This window comes from Botryllus schlosseri, chromosome 5 (assembly GCF_051294905.1).
Source record: "Botryllus schlosseri isolate E-star chromosome 5, Bs_hap1, whole genome shotgun sequence".
Lineage (NCBI taxonomy): Eukaryota > Metazoa > Chordata > Ascidiacea > Stolidobranchia > Styelidae > Botryllus > Botryllus schlosseri.
The window spans coordinates 2,302,656-2,323,846 of record NC_137240.1 but is presented as its reverse complement, the minus strand read 5'-3'; the positions used below and the strand labels follow the sequence as shown (position 1 = coordinate 2,323,846).

At 41.8% G+C, this 21,191-nt stretch overlaps 1 protein-coding gene across 1 annotated transcript; it reads left to right on the top strand.

The window, feature by feature from the left end:
• The first annotated feature begins 7,784 nt into the window (after positions 1-7,784).
• Positions 7,785-18,773, top strand: LOC145438599 (uncharacterized). Its single transcript, XM_080315937.1, has one exon. The coding sequence runs from the start codon at positions 16,298-16,300 to the stop codon at positions 18,113-18,115; it is 1,818 nt and encodes a 605-aa protein (XP_080172063.1). The 5' UTR covers positions 7,785-16,297; the 3' UTR covers positions 18,116-18,773.
• The last annotated feature ends 2,418 nt before the right edge of the window (positions 18,774-21,191 follow it).

Genomic DNA, 21,191 nt, shown 5'->3' with positions numbered 1-21,191 from the left:
AGTTCTTTTCATCTATGATGTCATGAAATATCGACGCAATAGCATAATTTAAAGAATATTCTGCATCACAGATACCCGAGAAAAACGATCGAAGTACTGTGGTTGTTGAAAATAAGACAAAATAAGGACGCAAGTCGAAAATAAGGACATTTCTTAGAAATAAGGACAGTTGAGTTTTCTACGACGTGGCCCTTGAAAATAAGGACAAATCTTAGAAATAAGGACGGTATGGCAACCAGTGGCGGCTCGTGACAATATCCGGTGGTGGGGCAAGGGCCGCAAGCGACTTGTTATCAATATGACGTCACAGTAGCGTTTTTCAACGTTCATGATGGTCACATGAATTTCCCGTAAACAATGATTTTTGGATTTTTGGTGCGCTTTCACACGCTCTGACAAATGCTTCAGATCGCGATAACCAATTTTGTTCCAACAAGAGCCACTGCTTCCGGTACCGGCACTGTCGAATAAAAGACAGTAAAAGCAAAACAAGGCGTTTTTATCCTCGCTATAAGTAAGCCATTCATTTTGATCGAAATGCGCTGAAGAAAAGGCACGAGTGCGTTTTCCTCCTGCGTACGATTGGACCAATGGGCAATTTCTAGGCTGATACGGACCTAGTCGCTTTACCTCTAATTTTTGCTCTAAAGGCAGCTGGCTAAACGGCGTACGGAGCAAAGATTCAACACGATTCATGTTCGCACTTGACCTGACTATCTGCAGAAATGGAAATGACTATAAATCGAGAGATTGCGTATGCCTTACTGGAAAGGTCAACGAGTTCGGACACATACGCAATTGTTATCTCATAGATTGGACAAGGAAATGTCATATTGAATCCAAAACATCATTCTGAAGAACTACGGATTAGGGTTAGCTCGGATATCAATAATTTTCACTATCCGGATAACGGATATATCCGGATATTTTGGAATTTATCTAACCGGTTAACCGGATAATGACTGCTAAGTGAGACAATCGATTTCATCAGGTCTGCATGTAAAACGGATCGCAAAATCATTACACAGTGTTATTGTAGAGTATACCTACCTACGCGCGCAGTATGAGCGATCGAATACGAGAAAAACCACGCAAATTTATTGTTCACTGCTTCTGCAATGCCCTCTTTATAAAGCACAGATGCATCAATTGTGGGATCCTGTAGCCGGGACCGGAATTTTGTAACAAAGAGTCCACGTTTATTGAATGCTTTTTCAGCTTCCACAGAAGTGGGCTGAATAGAAAGCAGCGCTTCGTAGAGAGTCAAAAGGTTGGCGGGTCGTACGCCGGAAACTTCAACGGCTTCACATCCTTTTGACCATCCCTATGTTTAGGTTTGGGGTACTAGAAGGACGACTAGCTGATACTGGAATTGATACCGACATGATACCTCGCTCTAATTCACGTGATCAGGCACGCAGCCAGCCGAAAATGTAGGGGGATTGAAATAAAATCAGGGGATTTCGATTTTTTTTCGAATTAATCATCTGCGGAAATCAATTACGCTTGCACGCACGCACATTTTTGCGAACATTCGATGTCATTCAGTTTCGCGGTGTCACTCTCACAATCACTAATTAGAATACATTTAACGGCATATCGTCAACAAGCCATCGAGAGATAGGAGCCAATGCATGCTGGGTCCGAGATGGTTAGGCTAGCGATTATATCGTTCGTAGGCCTATTGCAGGTGCGATTGTGTAGGTCAACGATAATATCGTGAGCACCAAGCCAATGAAGATGCGATTGTGCAGGCCAGCGATGGAATAGTGTGTCCACTGCACAGTGCACATGGCCTATTGTTGATGCGATTCTTCAATCGAGTGGAACTATCGGCTTGTTGAAGACGCGATAAATCAGGCCAGAGACGATAGCCGAGCGCGCGGCAATCAATGACCTAATTTAACGATCTTCTCAGCAGGAGATTGCGTCACATTACATTGTGCAATGTGTACAGACGCATCTCCCTAATTGGCAACACGCTTCTCGTTAATCGGCCGCGCCAACACTGAATACTACTTATTGAAGCTTACTAAAACGTGTAAAATGCATTAGCAACGATTCTTTTTTATCCGGTTAACCGGCAGAAAAATATCCGGATATCAGATAGTGAAAATACATGCGGTTAACCGGTTAACCGGTTTACCGGTTAACCGTTATCCGGATAATCCAACCCTACTACGGATAGCAGCCTCGGGAATTCGGTCCCGGTACAGCTTGGGAGATTTTGACCTTGAGGCTGGAGATTGTCACACGACACATACGGCTTACGGTCTATAGTGTCTACTGTCTATATGTCTGCTGCAAAATCGCCTTCGGAAAATATATTACCGAATAAATACGTGGATGAAAGCCGAAAACTTGGTACACTGTTACATGAAATCATCGAGAAGTAGCCTCATGACCGTTTTCGGTATGGTACACTGTCAAAATTAATACGAATTGATCAACGCCAAATTTTGCGTAAAATTTACTGAGGAATAGGCTGATCAAGCGATAAGCTGTTAGCCGCCATCGAAAACGAAACAGCTATCGCACTTGACAGGGGTTGTAATTGTGAGCAAATGGCCCGAAGGCCACCATTCCACGGTGAAATTGACATTGGAGAATATAAAATAAAACTAAATATTTGAATGCAAACCGAGGATGTTAGTAAACTGTTTCATGATATCATCATCTCATCACCTATCTCAGTATGGAACACGGATACACCGGCTTTTGCGTGAAATCCGCAATGCGTCAGATCAGCGCACATCTCTACCATACTCGAACTTGATAACGAAATTGCTGCCCTAATCATTGAGTGCCAACCTTGAGACTTGGCACAGCGTTCGATACTAAAATCAAGACATACCATGTAAAAGCTCATGACGGATCTAGCTAAGGAGCATCGTTAAAATTAATGGAGACCAATACCGGCTTTGCGTGAAATATGTTTGCGATACATGACGGATCAGCACACACTCGACTTTGGAAACGGAATTACTACCCTAAACTTTGAGTAGAAACCCTGAAACTTAGGACAGTGTTAAATACCACCATCACGACATGACATACCAAGTTTCAAGAATTACCATGGTGTGAAAGACCATCAAAATCGACCTATACCAGCAAAGGTCGACTCAACGCATATCACGGTATCCGAGTTCAGATATAGATACGATTGTTACATCACACCTTAGGGGCGACAGGCATATATGCCCCGGTTGCTCGGCCATTTTACGAATAGGAGAGAGTATATCATCGTTTCTTAATCGTGCGCGGCTTTGAGAGAATAGATAGTGAAAGCTTGTTATGAGCGCTACCGGGGCAAGCCCCGGCTAGGCATAGGGCGGTTCAAAAATAACATTTTTCCTTAATCTTGCGGGCTACATGATTAAATCGTCAGGTTACCTTAAAAAACGACGCACACCAAATTTGAATTCATTCCAACCAATATTCGCGGTTTACGTAGAGTTTGGAAATTTTTAATTTGCCCCGAAACGCAAAAAAAAATTTTTTTCAAATTTTTCTGCTAACCCCATGAAATTGTTGGGCTGTCTTCAAAGACTATGCAAAACAAATTTGACTCAATTCTAAGCAGTAGAAGTGGAGTTATATCAGTTTTTCTTTGATAATTCTGGGATTATCCTTGATCGGTGGATAATCCAAGAATTTTCATCGAAAAACTGGAACCGCCCTACTAGGCATTCACAAAGCGAAAACACAGAAGAGAATTCGATTTTCGCAGAGACTTCTCTATGTAAGGGCATTTGCAAGCGAAAGCACAAGAAGAACGCGGGTTTCGCTGTGATCTCGGTATATATTGAGCGCTGTGCGTCTATAAATGGATAAATTGTTATTGAACAGAATTTTAGGTGGGGCAATGCCCCAGTTGCCCTATAGGAAGAGCCGCCACTGATGGCAACCCTGTTTGTTTGTTTGGTTTGGGTATTCATGGTATTTGTCGACTGCTATGGTCATTTACACCAGGCCGATATTCTTCTTATTTTCCGTAACTGCCGACTTATAGCACGGCCCACCTCTAGGCTTTTTGTAAGACACCGCTGACGCGGATGAGGTGGCGAGGAGGAGCCTAGGTAAACCTCCAACACTTAGGTATCGGGATTCAGAAGTCGACCTCGGTCGGACTTGAACCCGCACCCATTGGTGTTGCAGCCGCGGATTATACCACTGCGCTATCTCGCCACCTTATGGCAACCCTGTGTACCTACTAATCACAATACTGCTGGCGCCGCCGTGCCGTTGCCGCTGCCGTGTGTTCACATCATATAATTGCATCACCGAAGCCATGAGTTAGCATCGTCGCGCTGGCGTTCTCTACGTTGAATCGCTTGCACGTAACAGTAGGACGAAGCTATTACGACGGAAAACTGATCAAGGTTTCGTAAGGTTCCGGCAGTGCGTAAAAGAGAGATGCTAACTCAAGAGATTCAGTAGCATATTCATCTCGGTACTGACAACAGTAGTCGAGCATGTACGCACCCATGGGTATAGGGTTATATGGAGATTGGAGTTCTGTCATTGCGCATTTCCATCAGCGTGTACTTGAGTAGTGAGTACACGCTGTTTCCATATTCAAATTTCAAAACCGCAATTTCGTTCCTTGCCATGGGATTCTCTGGTAGAAAGGGTTGGAAAGATTGCAAACAAGTGTTTCAAGTCAAAGCTTGGCATATCGTAAGGAGTTGATAGTTGAGTATTACAGTTGTGTATGTTTGTAGACAGTATCTTAAATGTAGGCACGATTTGGTCATTGTTAGAGTATGTGTTGAAAGATATGTGATGCAATACAATTGATACCTTATTTTTCATATTGCACTTGTCAGAGTAGTCTGCTGGGCTTCGAGGTTGTACAATTTGTGATGAAACTAGTTTACGCACGCATTGACTGAGCGTCGTGGTATGAGGTAATAGTGGCTCTGTGAAAACGGTGTTCGACTTCATTGCCACTGTATTTTTGATGACTGTCACACGTAAGCAATCACGTCTAGAATGTTCCAGTTGACTCTTACAGGTTGATTTGATTTGGTATTGAATTTCTGAGCAAATAGTTGCATCTTTACATGTCATGTAGGTGAGGAAGTTCATTGAGCGCGCTGCCATGTAGTTTGCAGTAATTGACACTGATCTCATAAAACGCGCAATAGTTATCGTTCAGGTTTAAGGGATTGAACAGCTTCTTGGAGGTACAAAACTTCAATAGACAATTGAATAGTATCTTCATATAGAAATAAACCCGAATATTTTCGGCTCACGCTCGTCAGGGGTAATCGTCAGCAACTAGTAGAGAATTGGAAAGAACATTGTATATCAACAAACGTATCACAAAATATGACGTCAACAGCATGAAAGGGAGAGCGTTCAATGTACTATTTTTAGATGGGACACGAACTCCTTTTGTTGACAGAGTTTTTGTTGGTGAATTTTGATAAAAGTCGACTCCAAGGCACACAAATGTAATTGTGAACGGTCCCGCCCAACGATTCGAAATCAGTCGTCTCGATAATTATTCGCACAAATCGGATTATCAAACAGATGTTTGCTGATGGCAGAATTAATGGCCTTTGATCGGTCAGCATCAATCTTAAGCGGATGAGTTAAGGGTGAGCTTTTCACTGAGGGTGATGTACGTGTTCTGATAAATCTGGGGACATGTTGGTTTATGCGTTCCTGCAGGCGTTTTGACGTTCTCTACTAGTTGCTGACGATTACCCCTGACAAGTGTCAGCCGAAAATATTAGGGTTCAGTTCAATATGAATATACTATCCAATTGTTTATGGGATTGTAGCCTGGTATAATGGTATATTGATGCCAAACAATCCAACAAAGACTTCATTACTTTAAAACACACCAATTTCGGGTTAAAATATTATAGTATTTCTTCAAATGCAATATCAAGCCATGCAGGAGGTGTTGAAACGCCATTTTTATATTATACCTACGCCCGACGTCCTACAAGATGCAAATCCCCCGAAGTGCACGAGCTGGCGTGGTGTTATGAGTTCATTTTCGATTGTGACTGCACGGTTCATCACTGTGTAACTATAAACACTCATATTGTGTCAAAACGATGGAACTAACGATAGGAATTGTGAACCTATGTCGTAGTTAGCGGGAGTTTTTTTACGTGTAATTTTTACTTTGGTTCCGTCCCCGCGCATTTTTACCGAATAAAGCGATTGTATGGATTAGCTTGTGTCCGAATTTAGCGGATTCGACCGTAGTCATTTTCGTCGAAGCACAAAATCAGACAGTGTGCGATTGCGTGCGCTTGTGAATTCGATCATTTCGAATAATCGTTACTTAAATAACGCTTTGCAAATGCAGCAATGTAGCCCGAATTGTCTTATAATCAGCAAACAATTGCCGCGACGCGAGCTACTCAGAACTTCAATGGTCGCACCAGTCCGACGTAAAAGAAGAATTGGACGCGCACTTTCTCGTTTGTAATCATCTGTTACGTTGTTTGATTTTTGAATGCTTGATACACTGATATTCTTGTTCGTCGCGCAACGTCATTTGTTTATGTGTAGTCTAATTCGTTATTCGCACGTAGGGCTGGGCAAAATCGAGTAATTCAGTCATTCGATTCTGAATCACGTAATATGCTTGGAGTCGAGTCGAGTAATCAAGTATCACCAGGCCTGTTTATTTTTGGATTTCTCCAAAAATAACAAAAATAGCTTAGTTTTGGATGTTTTCAAAATTTTATTTTGGAGAATCTCCAAAAATAAGAAATGAAGGTGTTTTGAGCCCTTTTACTACTGAAAAACTCCACCAAAAGTATGTTATTATCATGTATTCAAGTCCTCCAACACATAGATATCATCAGTGATCTTGATATACCTTTCCAATACATTCTTCACAAATTCAGTCTTTGGCCTGGAGAATGCCTTCTAAAGAATATTAATCAGTGCGAGACGCCCCGCCGAGACCCTCCCACTTGTTTTCGACTCCTCGGACGTCGAAATTGTGGGAAACATCGAGGTTAGGGGTCCACAAATGGAGGAATGTCTAACTCTTCAAACTCTCCAATCTTTCAAGCCTTTGCTGCTGACAAGCGCTCGTCAGTAATGCGCTTGAAAAAACCTCTGATCCTCCACGAAGTTGCGTGCCTCATTAAACTTGACAGCCCAACACCTCCTGACCAGAAAACCTTCCTTGTGGCGGTCCTCGCCTGGACACAGAGCTCGAAGGCGTTCGACCAGGCGCATGAGGTCCTGTTACTCCATGATCAGAACGTCAAGGTCATGAAGTTTCGTGACGGTGGTGCTCAGCTCTGTGAGACCGTGACCATGCGATCGAGAGCGATCAGCTGGATCCACCACTGCAGCAAAGGTGCACACGCCGGACTGTTCTCGTCCATAACATCAAGGAGTTTGGTACGATTTCCAGTCAACCAAGAGGCTACCTTCTTCATTGACAAGAAACGATCGTCAACAAACTTGGGGCTCGCACTTTCCATCTACTGCATCAAGTTGTGTTGCCGTCTGAAACATCAGCAGATCAGTCCCGTCATCGTGTGGGCGAAGTGATTGTGACAGAGATGGCGGTATATGATTTCGCCATTCCCTTTGCCTCACTCAAGCTGCCTTCCCGTCTTCTCTACGTGTCGCACTGTGAAACTTATAGGAGTACAAAGGCAGAGGGGCGGGAGGGCAAGGACAGCAGAAACGTGAAGTGGATTGAGTGGAAGTAGATTTAGCGTTTCGGTGACCCCCTCCCTCACATAGATGCGGTTTTGTGTGTTTTTATGAGTTTCCTGGTCGTTTACATCGCTCTGACTTGTTTATTTCACTGAAAAACTTGAAAAAACATCATCCAAAAAAATCTTATTTTTGGATGTTTTCAAATCTTAATTTTGGAGAATCTCCAAAAATAAAACCCAATATCCAAAAATAAACAGGCCTGAGTATCACTCATTACGACGTCATAACAGAATTTTTACGTCAAAGTTCAAATATGTAATGTCTATGCCAGGGTTACCATACTCTTTTAAGAGGATTTCTCCTCTTTTTTTACGTTTTTAAAAGTGTCCTCGGAGGACGTCCTTTTGTCCTCTTTTTTTGAGAATTTTGGTAATAATTATAGCAAAATCCGACTGATGCCGTAAATCAGCACCGAAATGACGCTCCGGCGGGTATTTTGGGAGCCGAAGGGAAAGTTGACCTTTTTATTTTACCGACCACGAAGTGGGGGTCCGATTTACCAATTTTTGAGAATTCTCCTCCGGTTTTGCAAGTCTGAAAATTCTGAAAAAGCGTCCTCTTTTTAGATTTCCAAAATATGGTAACCCTATGCCACCACATAGAATATAATGCCTGTTATCCATCTCATAAATGATACTTTGGTATTTTTTCGAATATACCGATTTATTTCCACTTGATGACAATGTTGTGGGATCATCATAACTTGGGAAATAGGCTACGTCCAGTAACCTTCGTAGCTTTGTAATATAAGTTTCGTATGCTACGATACGGCCAATCAATATTTCAAGGCTTCAACAGTGAAAATTAGTATCGAAACTATAATTAACTTTGATAAATTAACTTTCAGTGGTGAGAAGCATATATTATCAGTACTCGAGAAAATCGTCTTTTACTACTCGACTCGAATCATAGAAATTATTACTTGAATCAGATTCGAGTACTCGAATCATTGTGCCCAGCCCTATTTGCACGGCGCATTACGCGCTGTATTGCGTAGGCCTATTCAAACTATTTCTAAATATATTCCATCAGGTTATACCAGAGGCGTCAAACTAACTTCTGTCGCGGGCCGGACCAGTGCAACGATTCCGAAATGTTAACTCCAAATCCATACCTTTCGTTTCACTGAAATGCTTTGTTATCGATGCTATGCATAATTTTCCTATACATTATGTTACGGATCATATGAGCTGTATTGCAGCAAGACCATTATCGACAAACAACAGAATTGGTGAAAATACGATGATTGGCCGATTAAATAAATTTCTTAAGCACTAAAACCGTGATTCCGCCAACGGTATTTCTCGTCACTGCGCATATAGTGCTTTTGTTCAGTGTTATGAAAATTATCCTGCATGTTGCTTTCGAATACCCGTGTTGTCCTTAATTAAGTTGTTCTCGTTATTATGATATCTAAGAAAAGCGAGTGTACACTTGTACAGCTGAGGACGGGCTATTTTGGGCTCAGAATGAACTAGTGGTGAACATCGTTTCTATAGACAACCTGACACATGGGGTGAACCAAAAATTTTCAAATTTTTCGTTAATTTATTTTTATATAATAAATAGAAACTTTCTTCTCCTGTAGCAATGCGGCTACTGGTTAGAATTGAACCAAATTTGGTGTGTAGGCTTAAATTAGGTCACCTAACAATTTTATCAAGTAGCCAGTGTGATTTGAGAAAAAAAGTCATTTTTGAAGAGCCCTACTGTGCATGCGCCGGCAGCATAAAAAACCAACTCTGAACGAGTATGCACCTTGACAATCTCAAAATTTTACTTGTTGTGATACAAAAGTTTGCTCCAAATATCCTGTTTTGTGTTTGTGAATGTTTAGGGACTCTGCTGTGAGCCTGACTCGCAATCACACAACATCAAGATCGAAATACGCTATGGCTAGTCGACGAATGTTGCTTATTAAACTAAGCAATGAAATTCATATAAAGACATCGTTGTCTTATGTAAAAAATCTAGCAGACATATTGGGTCCATTTTGGTTTGATAGACTTATTGAATCATAAAAACCAGATCCGTGTGATTGGGTGTTGGCTACTCCTGCAAAACTTGTTAATGGCATAATATCGGTAGCAAGTATAGAGACCTGTTTTCCACTCTACGCAATATCAATGTGGCAATACTCAGACGTCGAATACATTGTCCGGTCTGACCGTAACCTTATATATTTCCTTGGAAGTCCTCGTCCAAATTGTCGGCAAAGCGACGGCAGATATTGATTTTATGGGATTATTATATCCTTTGATTGCTCCAGATGATACATTTGGCGACGGTTAAGATATCAATATGTACTTTATCATTTTGGCATAATGTGGCCCGAGTTGTCGCTAGGTAACGTGTACATTGTACATCTGTACAACTGTACAATGTACATTGCTATATCAATTCCCTGAAACGTAGGGTTGGAATTAGCAATATGACGTCACGTGAGGTCATGAGATTCACGTTCGCGTTCACACAGAACCTTTCAAAAAGGTTCGCGTTCACACGAACCTGAACCTTTCAGAGATTCACACCATTCCTAGTATTTACCTTTCTAGCAAGTCAGCCGAATGATAATAATGTTTATCAAAACGAAAATATGTATGCACTCATTGCACCTGTGTGCTTGTTATCTGGCCATATTTACCGTTACGGGTAAATCACATTCGCACCACTTAAATCCTTTCCGACCGATGTCGGTTCCCAAGCCATGGACGAATTGGCTTTCACTTTCACCATTTCGTTTGGGTGTAATTTTGTCCTTTTTGCGCGCATTCGTGCTGTAAATTATATCTGGCGAAGTCTAACGCTGGTGTGTTTGTCTGTAATTTCGGAAAAGGTCTACGTTAGGCTACTCTGTGCCGTGTGACGTCTCGCATGGGGTGATACGAATGCCAGATATTTCAGACAGGTCTTGGACAAAACGTGTCGCCACAGGGTAGATATGTCGTCGTTTCGCATCGCAGTTATGGAGTTCGCTGACAAAACTCATACCAGTATTGCGTATATATTCTAAAACAGTAACGGTCAGGTAGGCAAATGAGGCAGGTCAGGTAGGCAAATGAGGCAGTGCCTCGCCTGTCGTCGGGACAAGTAAAATAACTAGAGCGCGACCGATATTGGATTTTTGAGCTGATACCGATAAAATCGATATCCAACACCATCACCTATAACACCGATATATTCAGCCGATATTCAAAGTAGGTGAATCTACCTTCAAAGGCCCGTTTTCAAAACTTCACAACATTCATATATGAACAGCTTTACCGCCATTGTCGTACTTGAACATGAAATAAACAAGAAAGGCTGCATCTGAGGCTGCATCTGAACATCTTGTATAAGTGTCAACTATAGGAAATATTACAATCTAGTTCCGGTCTAACGGCCAAGGATTATTACTTTCTGACTTCCTACCACCATGTTGCGACATCACGAAAATTGCCGATATTCTTTTCACCTCCAATGGCCGACACCAATAATTTTTTCAAAGTAAGATATCGACTCGATAATATCGGTGAACCGATAATCGGTCGGGCTTTAAATATAACACGCCTTCAAGGATTTATAAAACCAATGGTTATGTGTATTTCTATGACTATGTTTGTAACTCAAAGCGGGTCGCGGGCCAGTTTTCAAAATTCGTAGAGGCCGCGGGCTACATGACTTCAAAATCGAGATGACAAAAGGCAACACGCAGTTCAAACAATCACGTTTTGATAACTCTACGTCAGTACAACCCTGTGTTCTATAACATGGCTGACGAGCATAGTTTAGTTACCACAAAACAAATAATATTTTACTGAAGAAATACAAATTACAACAAAAAATATCATGATCATCTCTTTCATTTTGAAATGGGCGCTGCTCCCGATACCCGACAACTCTTTCAGCAAATTCTTTCTCCATGGAATGATATTACCATCGTATCACCAGCGAGGAATAGTTATATTGGGCACAGGAGAATAACTTACATTGAACAACAACAACAACGATGTTTAAACTGAAATTCGCATTTTATAAAGCTTTACTAAGTGTTCTCCCGATATTTCAAATCACGTCACGGGCCGCGTATTGTTGACCCCTGGTCTAATCTGTCTTGTGCTAATGTCATATATTTCGGACATTTGCAATTCATTAAAATCATAGTCTCCAACTCATGTCTAATACACGGTGGGTTGTCAAAGAACTTTCCATGCGCAGAGTGTTTATTGAAATACAGTCATCACTACATAGCAGATGTTTCGAGTGCTAGGACGCAATGAATACTGACAACTGACAAGACATTCTCTATACTAAAACGCACTGCCTTATCTGGTACGAAACACATGAAAGATCGAGGAAACCCACGCTCGCGAAAAACGAACATCGGCGAGTGTTTTCGATTTCGAAGAGGCGACTCCCTTTTTGAAGCGATACTCAGTTACGATTGTGCAGTTGGGAATTGGGATTGCGCTTCCCTGTATAGCTAGCAGAAAAGACGGCTTGCATTTTGAGGAAATGACCTAGAGCTAGTCGCTACGTTTGAATTATTGTGGAATCATGCCGTGATTAGCTAATACTACAGTAACGGTTATGTCCCGTTGCAGTAGTGACAGAGTTATGTTTAGCTGCCGTTTTGACTAGTTTGTAACAAGCGGTAGGCTACCTTCATTCATCGGTATAGGATTATTGGCCACTTGAATATGTGAATAGTGACTGTAAAGACGATATGAGTGGGTATATTTCTATGCTTCCTTTGTTTTAAGTCGGACCCGGCGTTAGGCGTGGGTATGCGTTGTGGGGAGTGAAATTTTATCATGCACACTACGTTGGAAAATGGTTCATTGGGATTAAATCGTGATTCATGCTCATGTCGAGGCCGAGGACCTTTTGCATCAAAACTGGTACAGAAGTGCGACGGTTTCGCATTAGCTTTTCTCTTCTGTGAATAATATTTATTGTAAATATGCTGGATAATACAAGAATTTTTCAAACCTTATCATAATAGCTTCACGGGCCGGATGAAATGGTCCGGCGGCCTTGATTCAAACATTTTGATCGCTTGCTAGCCGCGCCGCACCCACAGTCAAATGCTCCCACAATATTACCTCCGAATCCATACTGTCGTTATTCACTGGAATGCTTTATTATCAAAGCAGTGCGTAATAGTAATATATACATTATATTAGATATAAATAGTAAGACCCATGGTATAGCAATGACGTTATTCACAAATAGCGGAATACACCAAACCACTATATGGTCGGCCGATTGAATACAGCTATAAATCACTGTAACAGTATAGATCAGGGGTGTCAAACTCAACTTGCGTTGCGGGCCGGATTCAAACCTTCAGATCGCTCGCGGGCCGGACCAGTCAAATTGTTGTCAAATTTCAAATTGCTACCTCCAAATCAGTGCCCGTGACGATGTAAGTTAGCATGTTTCTATGATCCCCCTTTGCTTTAGTCGTGACACGGCGTTGGCCCTGCGTTTTCGTTGTGAGATAGGCCTATCCAAGAGATTTTACTGTAAACGCAAGCGTTGGAATTTATTCCATTGTTTCAAAATCGCGACTTGGGTTTCTCTGGAGAACAAGGCTGGGCCCTTTCGGTCAGAATATGGTATTCAGCGTTGCGACCAAATATATTTGATTTTGTTAGAAATGTGTTCTGTGTGGTCTGAATAGCAATACATTCATGTTTCAACGCCCATCGTACCATTCAATCGGCTGACATACCTTAGTGCGGTGAAGCAAATTTTCGAAGGTTGTCAGAAAATGAACCAAAGGTGCTATTCGCAATATCGATGCTACGATTGAAGTGCAGTTTCGCTCCTGTGCGTTCTATATGCCAACACATTCACATCGCGATGACGTAACATGTCGTTTTAGTGGAAAAGGGATATTGTTGCGAGTGAATATTGTTCTTGGGTTCGCCCTTTAAGCTTCGAAGGAAATCACTGCACGATATCCCCGGAAAAAGCAACGAACACCTTGAGAACAGCGGGAGTGCGATATCTGTGATTTTTCTACTGTAGTGATTTTAGTACTTGATTGATAAATGATACGATACGTTGAATGTAAAATAATGAATCTATTTGCCCCCAAGAAGCTCTTGGAATACAAAAGGATAAGTTTTTCCATTTTCTTTTTGTGTAATAAATTCCGGCTAGCTGGTGCGAATGAATTTTTTTGAATGGAGCTCAAAAAGGTTGAAAAGCACTGTTGGTGTCATAGTAATCGACAAACATCGTTAATACCAAAAATAACAACAACTGCCACATCAATTATTACATTTTTGAGAACTAATAATTCGCCCTAAAATTACCGCAAAAACCTGAAGCTGCTCATCATTTTTAAAAGTTACCATATGCGGCGCAAGATCAGCTATTACGTCAATCACCTGTTTATGGTGGTATAGCATTACCCGTTGATGATTCGGGACAGAAAATCGCGATTCAGTCTTGGGCGCGACCTTTTGTAGAATTATTCGAACTCGGACTGAATAGGCGTTAGAAGTAAAAATAACTCGAGTCGAGTGGGGTCAAACGTTAAAATCGAAGAAGGACTTGTGACTCGGAATGTCGTGACTTGGTACAACCACGAAAGCAACAAACCAGCAAACCGTTATGGGGAATTGTAATATATCAAAAAGGTCGTAACTTGCGTTGCGGCGTATTTAGCTATCTGACCAGATCGGTATGGCAACCATTGGCGTTCTGTTGCCCCTTGACGTATATTTGGTTACATCCTGCGTCATCTTGGGTCTCTTTATGGGTTATCCATGTTATTATCGTCACTTAAAGGTGGCGGGTAAAAAAGCGCTTTACAGCTGTAATACCAATGGATTTAGCGGTGATTGATCATTTCTATTGCTATGACACATTAATCCTTTTATTCAAGTTTTTATTGATCTGTTCGAATGAATTTGAGAATTCAGAAGCAAAGTTGATCATATTATATTAGTTAACAAATTTCCCAGCCGCTGAGGTTATTGCCATGGTTTATTCGAACCATAAATTGAACTGCGCGTGGCTGCCAGTAGAACTATTGATGTATTGCTATCCTCACGAGTGCTACACGATCTGCGAGGGAATTTGTTTGGCTATAGGGATGTTCGCTGTTCTTACGCCTCTGTATTCGTTAGTGGCGATCCTGCTTGGTCTTTTAGATGAGATGGATGACATCGGCAATGCGGTAGTGGACGGAGTTTATTGTCAAACAAATCTTATGAAATAGTATTCAACCAAAGTCTAAACGCAGCCCGAAATTCAACGAGATCGCAGCATGCCAGTCATGTTATAACAGAGGTAATAGCTCACACTGAAGCGTAGAAAGTTATTTTTCCTGATTGCACTAGAATTGTATAAATGTTTGGGACGAAAGCTGCGGAAGAATTGAAAACGATTCCCATGTTAAATGATACCATTTGTAGACGTATTTGTGAAATGTCCGCTGGTATAGAGGATACAGTATTTTCTTGTTGAAAGCCGACCAAACCCTACTTCAGTGCTCCGAAAGGCTAGAAGCAATTCGTCTTCAACCCGCTACGACTGCCCCGTATTCAGAGTCACGTCAGCGGAGCACAGCCGCACAGGTTGAGCCCAGCTCAATTCGAAAGAGCGTTTGGTATTCGGTTAGGATTTCGAGCGTTTTTCAGTTTTGAGTCTTTACTCGATAGATCTGACAGCCGACTGCTTCGAGACGCCTGCGGTTTTGATAATTGCTGGCAATACGCGAGTTTAGATGTGATATTGGTTGTATGGACGACATAACACCGTGCTATCTGTAATCACCTCCCGTATTATCAACATAGCTCAAACTATTCAAGTATTGCTCGCTGCATATACCATTCATTTCAAATCGGTAAAGATATATAATATCTCCTAAGCTCTATAACAGTTTAAGGACTATTTGACATACTGTAGTAGCCAAAGCAAATATTTTCAAATAATGAAACATCAGACGTCATCCTGAAGTCTTCAGGCATAAGCACAAGCTATTTATTGGATTACTGATGATGGGTAGTGGTACCGCGTTGTTGATATTTCCGCCATACACGGGCACGGGCGGTTTTATAAACGGTATTGCGATGATCTAACATTGCGTACGTTCATAAAGCGCCTGATCATCTACCATTGTGATGTATTACATTTGTCTGCTGAGTCGCCGTTTTGTCAGCCCGCATCGTCGCGGATTCGGTTCTTATTAGGATTGGAAGATTGCTATCGTAGAGTATAGCTTGTGTGTGGTTTTTCAGTAACATTCCTCCTTAATTCGTTTCTGCATATCCTGGTGCTACGCTTTATATTTAAATGATAAAACGGAGCGTTGTGAGGAATTATCGCTTTTGCGAATCCATGGTAAGCCTTTATGATGAAAAACGTCCGCTGATTTGAGAATAGCCTGCACAGCCAACGATGAAGACATAGTCCCTACGGCGCTAGAACATGATTTCCTTCTTATACCAGTTTGTGGGGGCAATGCAAAAATTTGCAAAACGATAATGTTTTCAAATTTAATATCTATATGTTCTCTCCACTATATATGGCTGTATATTGTTAACTAGCTGAAACCTGAGAAACGAGCCCACGGAATTTATGACGGATGTTTTCCCTGTTTTCAGATAGGACTAAACAGATAAGTATGGATACTGATCACAATCCTCCAGAATGCGAGATCTGCGGCAAACGATTTAGTGGTGAAGGCAATATGATGAACCATTTGCGACGGCATGTTGGACACAATCTTTATAGGTGTGACGTATGCGGAATGAAAGTTAAGGGTGATTTTGTGGCACATCTACGCACTCACACTGGTAGCAAACCCTTCGGATGCGAAATTTGTGGAGTGGGATTTACTCAGAAAGGTGCCTTGAATAATCATATGGTCGTACATGGCTCTTTAACACCTTTCGAATGCAGGATTTGTGGAAAGTACTGCAGCGATAAAAACGCCTTGGATGTACATCTACGCACTCACAATGGTAGCAAACCCTTCGAATGCGAAATCTGTGGAGTGGGATTCACTCGACAAGGCAATTTGAAGAATCATATGGTCGTGCATGGCTTTTTCATACCGTTCGAATGCAGGATTTGTGGAAAGTACTGCTGCAATAAAAGCGCCTTGGATTCACATATACGCACTCACAGCGATAGCAAACCCTTCGAATGCGAAGTCTGTGGAGTGCGATTCGCTAGGAAAGGTAACTTGAATAGTCATATGGTCGTACATGGCTTTTTCACACCTTTTGCATGCGAGATATGCGGAAAGTGCTGCAAAAATAAAAAGGCCCTGGATTCACATATACGCACCCACACTGGTAGCAAACCCTTCGAATGCGAAATTTGTGGAGTGAGACTCGCTCGTAAAGGTATCTTGAAGGAGCATATGGCCGTGCATGGCTTTTTCACACCTTTCGTGTGCAAGATATGCGGAAGGTGCTGCAAAACTAAAAATTCTCTGGATTCACATATACGCACCCACACTGGTAGCAAACCTTTCGAATGCGAAATTTGTGGAGTGGGATTTACTCAGAAAGGCTCCTTGAATAATCATATGGTCGTACACGGCTCTTTAACACCTTTCGAATGCAGGATTTGTGGAAAGTACTGCCGCAATAAAAGCGTCTTGGATGCACATATACGCACTCACAGCGGTAGCAAACCCTTCGAATGCGAAATTTGTGGAGTGAGACTCGCTCGTAAAGGTATCTTGAAGGGGCATATGGCCGTGCACGGCTTTTTCACACCTTTCGAATGCAAGATATGTGGAAAATGCTGTTGCAATAAAACCACATTGGACAGACATCTCCGCACTCACACTGGTAGCAAACCCTTCGGATGCGAAATTTGTGGAGTGGGATTTACTCGGAAAGATGCCTTGAATAATCATATGGTCGTACATGGCTCTTTAACACCTTTCGAATGCAGGATTTGTGGAAAGTACTGCTTCAATAAAACCACCTTGAATAGACATCTTCGCACTCACACTGGTAGCAAACCCTTCGGATGCGAAATTTGTGGATTGGGATTCGCTCAGAAAGGAACCTTGAAGGAGCATATGGTCGTGCATGGCTCTTTCACACCCTTCAAATGCAAAATATGTGGAAGATGCTGCCGCAATAAAACCACATTGTACGGACATCTCCGCATTCACACTGGTAGCAAACCCTTCGAATGCGAAATTTGTGGTGTGGGATTTACTCAGAAAGATGCCTTGAAAAGTCATATGATCGTACATGGCTCTTTCACACCATTCGAATGCAAGATATGTGGAAAGTGCTGCCACAATAAAAGCGCCTTGCAATCACATATACGCATCCACGCTGGCCTCAAGCCATTCGAATGTGATATTTGTGGGAAAAGGTTTGCCCAGGAAGGTGGTTTGAACCATCATGTGGTCATACATGACAGTTTCCTCTGAATTGCAGGATTTCTGGAAAGTGCAATCACAATGAATCCGACTTGGATATTGATATATGCGCTCACTGGTATCAAGTCCTTAGAATGTGTGGTTTATAGGATAAGGTTTGCTGATAAAGGTATAACGTGAATGGTCACATGGCTATACATTATCGTTTGAATACGAGATTTGTGGAAGGTGCAGTAGCAGTAAAATTGTCGTCGATTTAAATAGTGGAACTCACGGTGGTATTAAGATATGTGAAATTTGCGGATTGTTGATTGCAAAGCGAGCTTGAAGCAAGATTTGCAAATACACAACGGCAGCTAGCAAGTCTTTTCGTGGGATGTTTGCAATCAGGGCACTGCTGATGAAAGATACCTGAATTCGTTCCGATTGGAAGGGATCCGTTGACATTATCCACACGCTTGATAGAGTCGACATAACGAACGATGAAGTTCGAATGGCTGCTACGAGTGCTACGTGCTGTAAAGTCAATACATGGGTGCAAAATAAGGTGTGTTCGCTGGATTCCAGTCATATCGTAGGTGGAAAGTAGTCGAATATTGCAAGACTTCTGGCGATATATCGCAGTGGTGTAGTGTTTCTTTCACGTGTGCCACCTTTTTGCGGCGTATTTGGCTTGTTCACGACAACTGAATATATCTACATAAGAATAGTTGTTCGTTTCCGCAACCATTGGTGTCGTGGCAGAGTTTCTTGCCAGAAAGAACTACTTTCCTGATCTATACAACTTACTTTGAAATTTTGGTTCACAGTGCAGCACTAGACTAGATGATTATATTCATATCCTCGAAACGTATGTAAATAATTCAGCATTTGTGATTAGGTATTAGCAAGTAATTGCATTGAATCCCATGACCAAGAATATCTTGAATTCACCCGGCCGATCCTTTTTTTTGTAATATTGGCGCCTCTTCCAGTATTTACCATCGCAGCAAGTCCTCCGAATAATAATAAATAAATATGTGTTCATCAAAACGAAAATATGTACGCACCGTGTACTTGTTATTTGGTCATATTTACAGTTTAAGGGTAAATCACATTCGCACCCCTTGAAGTTTGCCGCTGTCTGTTCTCCAGCCATGAACGAATTGCATTTCACTTTCACCGTTTTGTTTTGGGTGTAATTATGTTCTTTTTGCGTGCATTCGTGCTGTGAAATTATATCATTCGTTATTGGAACTCCAGACTGAGTGCATGTATAGCAGTGTCGTAAGACTGGGGAAGTCTAGAGATGGTGTGTTGGTCGGTAATTTCGGGAACGGTCTACATTAGGTTACTCATTGCCGTGTGACGTTTCGCATGCGATCATACGAATGCCATATATTTGAGACAGGTCTCGGACAAAACGTTTCGGTCATTGACCTCGCAATACCGCGACCGGGGAGACAAGTGAGACAGTGCCTGACGTGTCGTCAGGACGAGTTTGTTTGTTTGTGATATTCATGGTGTTCGTCGACTACAATAGTCATTTACATCAGGACGATAGTTCTTATTTTTTGATTCCGTGGCGGCCGACTTGTAGCATGGCCAGGAGCCTATACATGAACTGACAACACAATTCTGGAGTCGACCTCGGCCGGACTCGAGCCCATCGGTGCTGTCGCTGTGGCCTATACCACCACGGTATCTCGCCACACGTCAGAATAAACAAACGAAAACTGTGAGGCCTTCAATGATTTATAACGCAAACAATTAGGTGTGTTTCCATCGATGTTCATGACCGACTAATATTGAAACATTTTAACATGGAAAGTCACGATATTTACATATTTGAGACACAGGCGGGCCAAGCGTCACCTGTGATAGCGGAATTCCTCATAAACTGCTCAAAAGTTGCATTCACTGGTATTAATCGAATGCTATTGTCGCACTGGCTCCAAAAATCTAATTATTACCAAAGTCAGAACACCAAAAAAACCCAAAATCATCAAGGAATGAGAAATTCGACGCTGTTACGTACATTGACAACGCTAGGGTTACCATATTTAGGAAATCTGAAAAAAGGAAAATTTTTCCCACTTTGAAATGGGTTGACTAAAAAAAAGCGCCCAAAATAACGTTTTTCACTCTACATTGACAGGTGATTGACTGAAAAAAGGTCAACTTTCTCGCTCAGCGCCTAACGTTTTTTACTCCACATTGATAGGTGGTTGACTAAAAAAAAGGTCAACTTACCGCCCGGCTCCCGACATACCCACCGGAGCGTCACTTCGGTGCTGATTTACGGTATATCAGTCGCATTTTGCTATAAATATGACCTAAATTCTCTAAGAGGACAAAATCTCAAAAGAGAGGACATAATGGCGTCCTCCAACACTTTAAAAAAAGTAAAAAAGTGGACAAATCCTCTTGAAAGAGGACGTATGGTAACCCTAGACAAGGCAGAGAAACAAAGGCCAGGTGAGGCACAGATGCATTCGCCTCACCTACTGTTAGATGACAATCCCAGCGCAGTTACACACTGTGCTATCGACTTAGCAAACTGACGGTGCAGCGTGAATCGTATATAGTTGCGAGACCAACACGTAGTGCGGAGCAAATACTTTCCCTTACTGATAGATATGTTTTCTATTTTCCATCCATACCATCTATTGCGGATAATATCTATTGTACTTTCTTACGCAATCTGAGTGTAAGGAGTGCTACTGTGATAGGAAACCAGTCGCTTAGTGAGTCGGCTATCATTTTTAGTATGGTTAGCACGAATTATATATAGGCCTATGGCCTAACGATCTAGTCTTGGTCTGGCTAGTGGCATCAATGATCGGATTTCAAAACTACTACTTACTTGAGTAGATTATAAGCCAGGAAATTCTACTTCAAGTAGTTTAAGGTTGCTTTTAAAAATACTACTTCTACTCGTATTTGAGTAGATTTTACGTCGGTAGTTCCTACTTCTACTTGAGTAGCCTTCTTGACTACTTTGACCACATCCGGTGATAGCGCAATTCATCATAACCAACTCGGAATTTGTATTAACTGGTCAGAATAGAATGCTATCGTCGCACTGATTCCGAAAATCTAAATATTGATGACGTCGGAACACCAAATCCCCCTCAAAATCACCAAG

What these genes read in the sequence shown, in the direction of transcription:
- LOC145438599 (XM_080315937.1), top strand. Translation starts at nt 16,298, where the DNA reads ATGTTTTCCCTGTTTTCAGATAGGACTAAACAGATAAGTATGGATACT.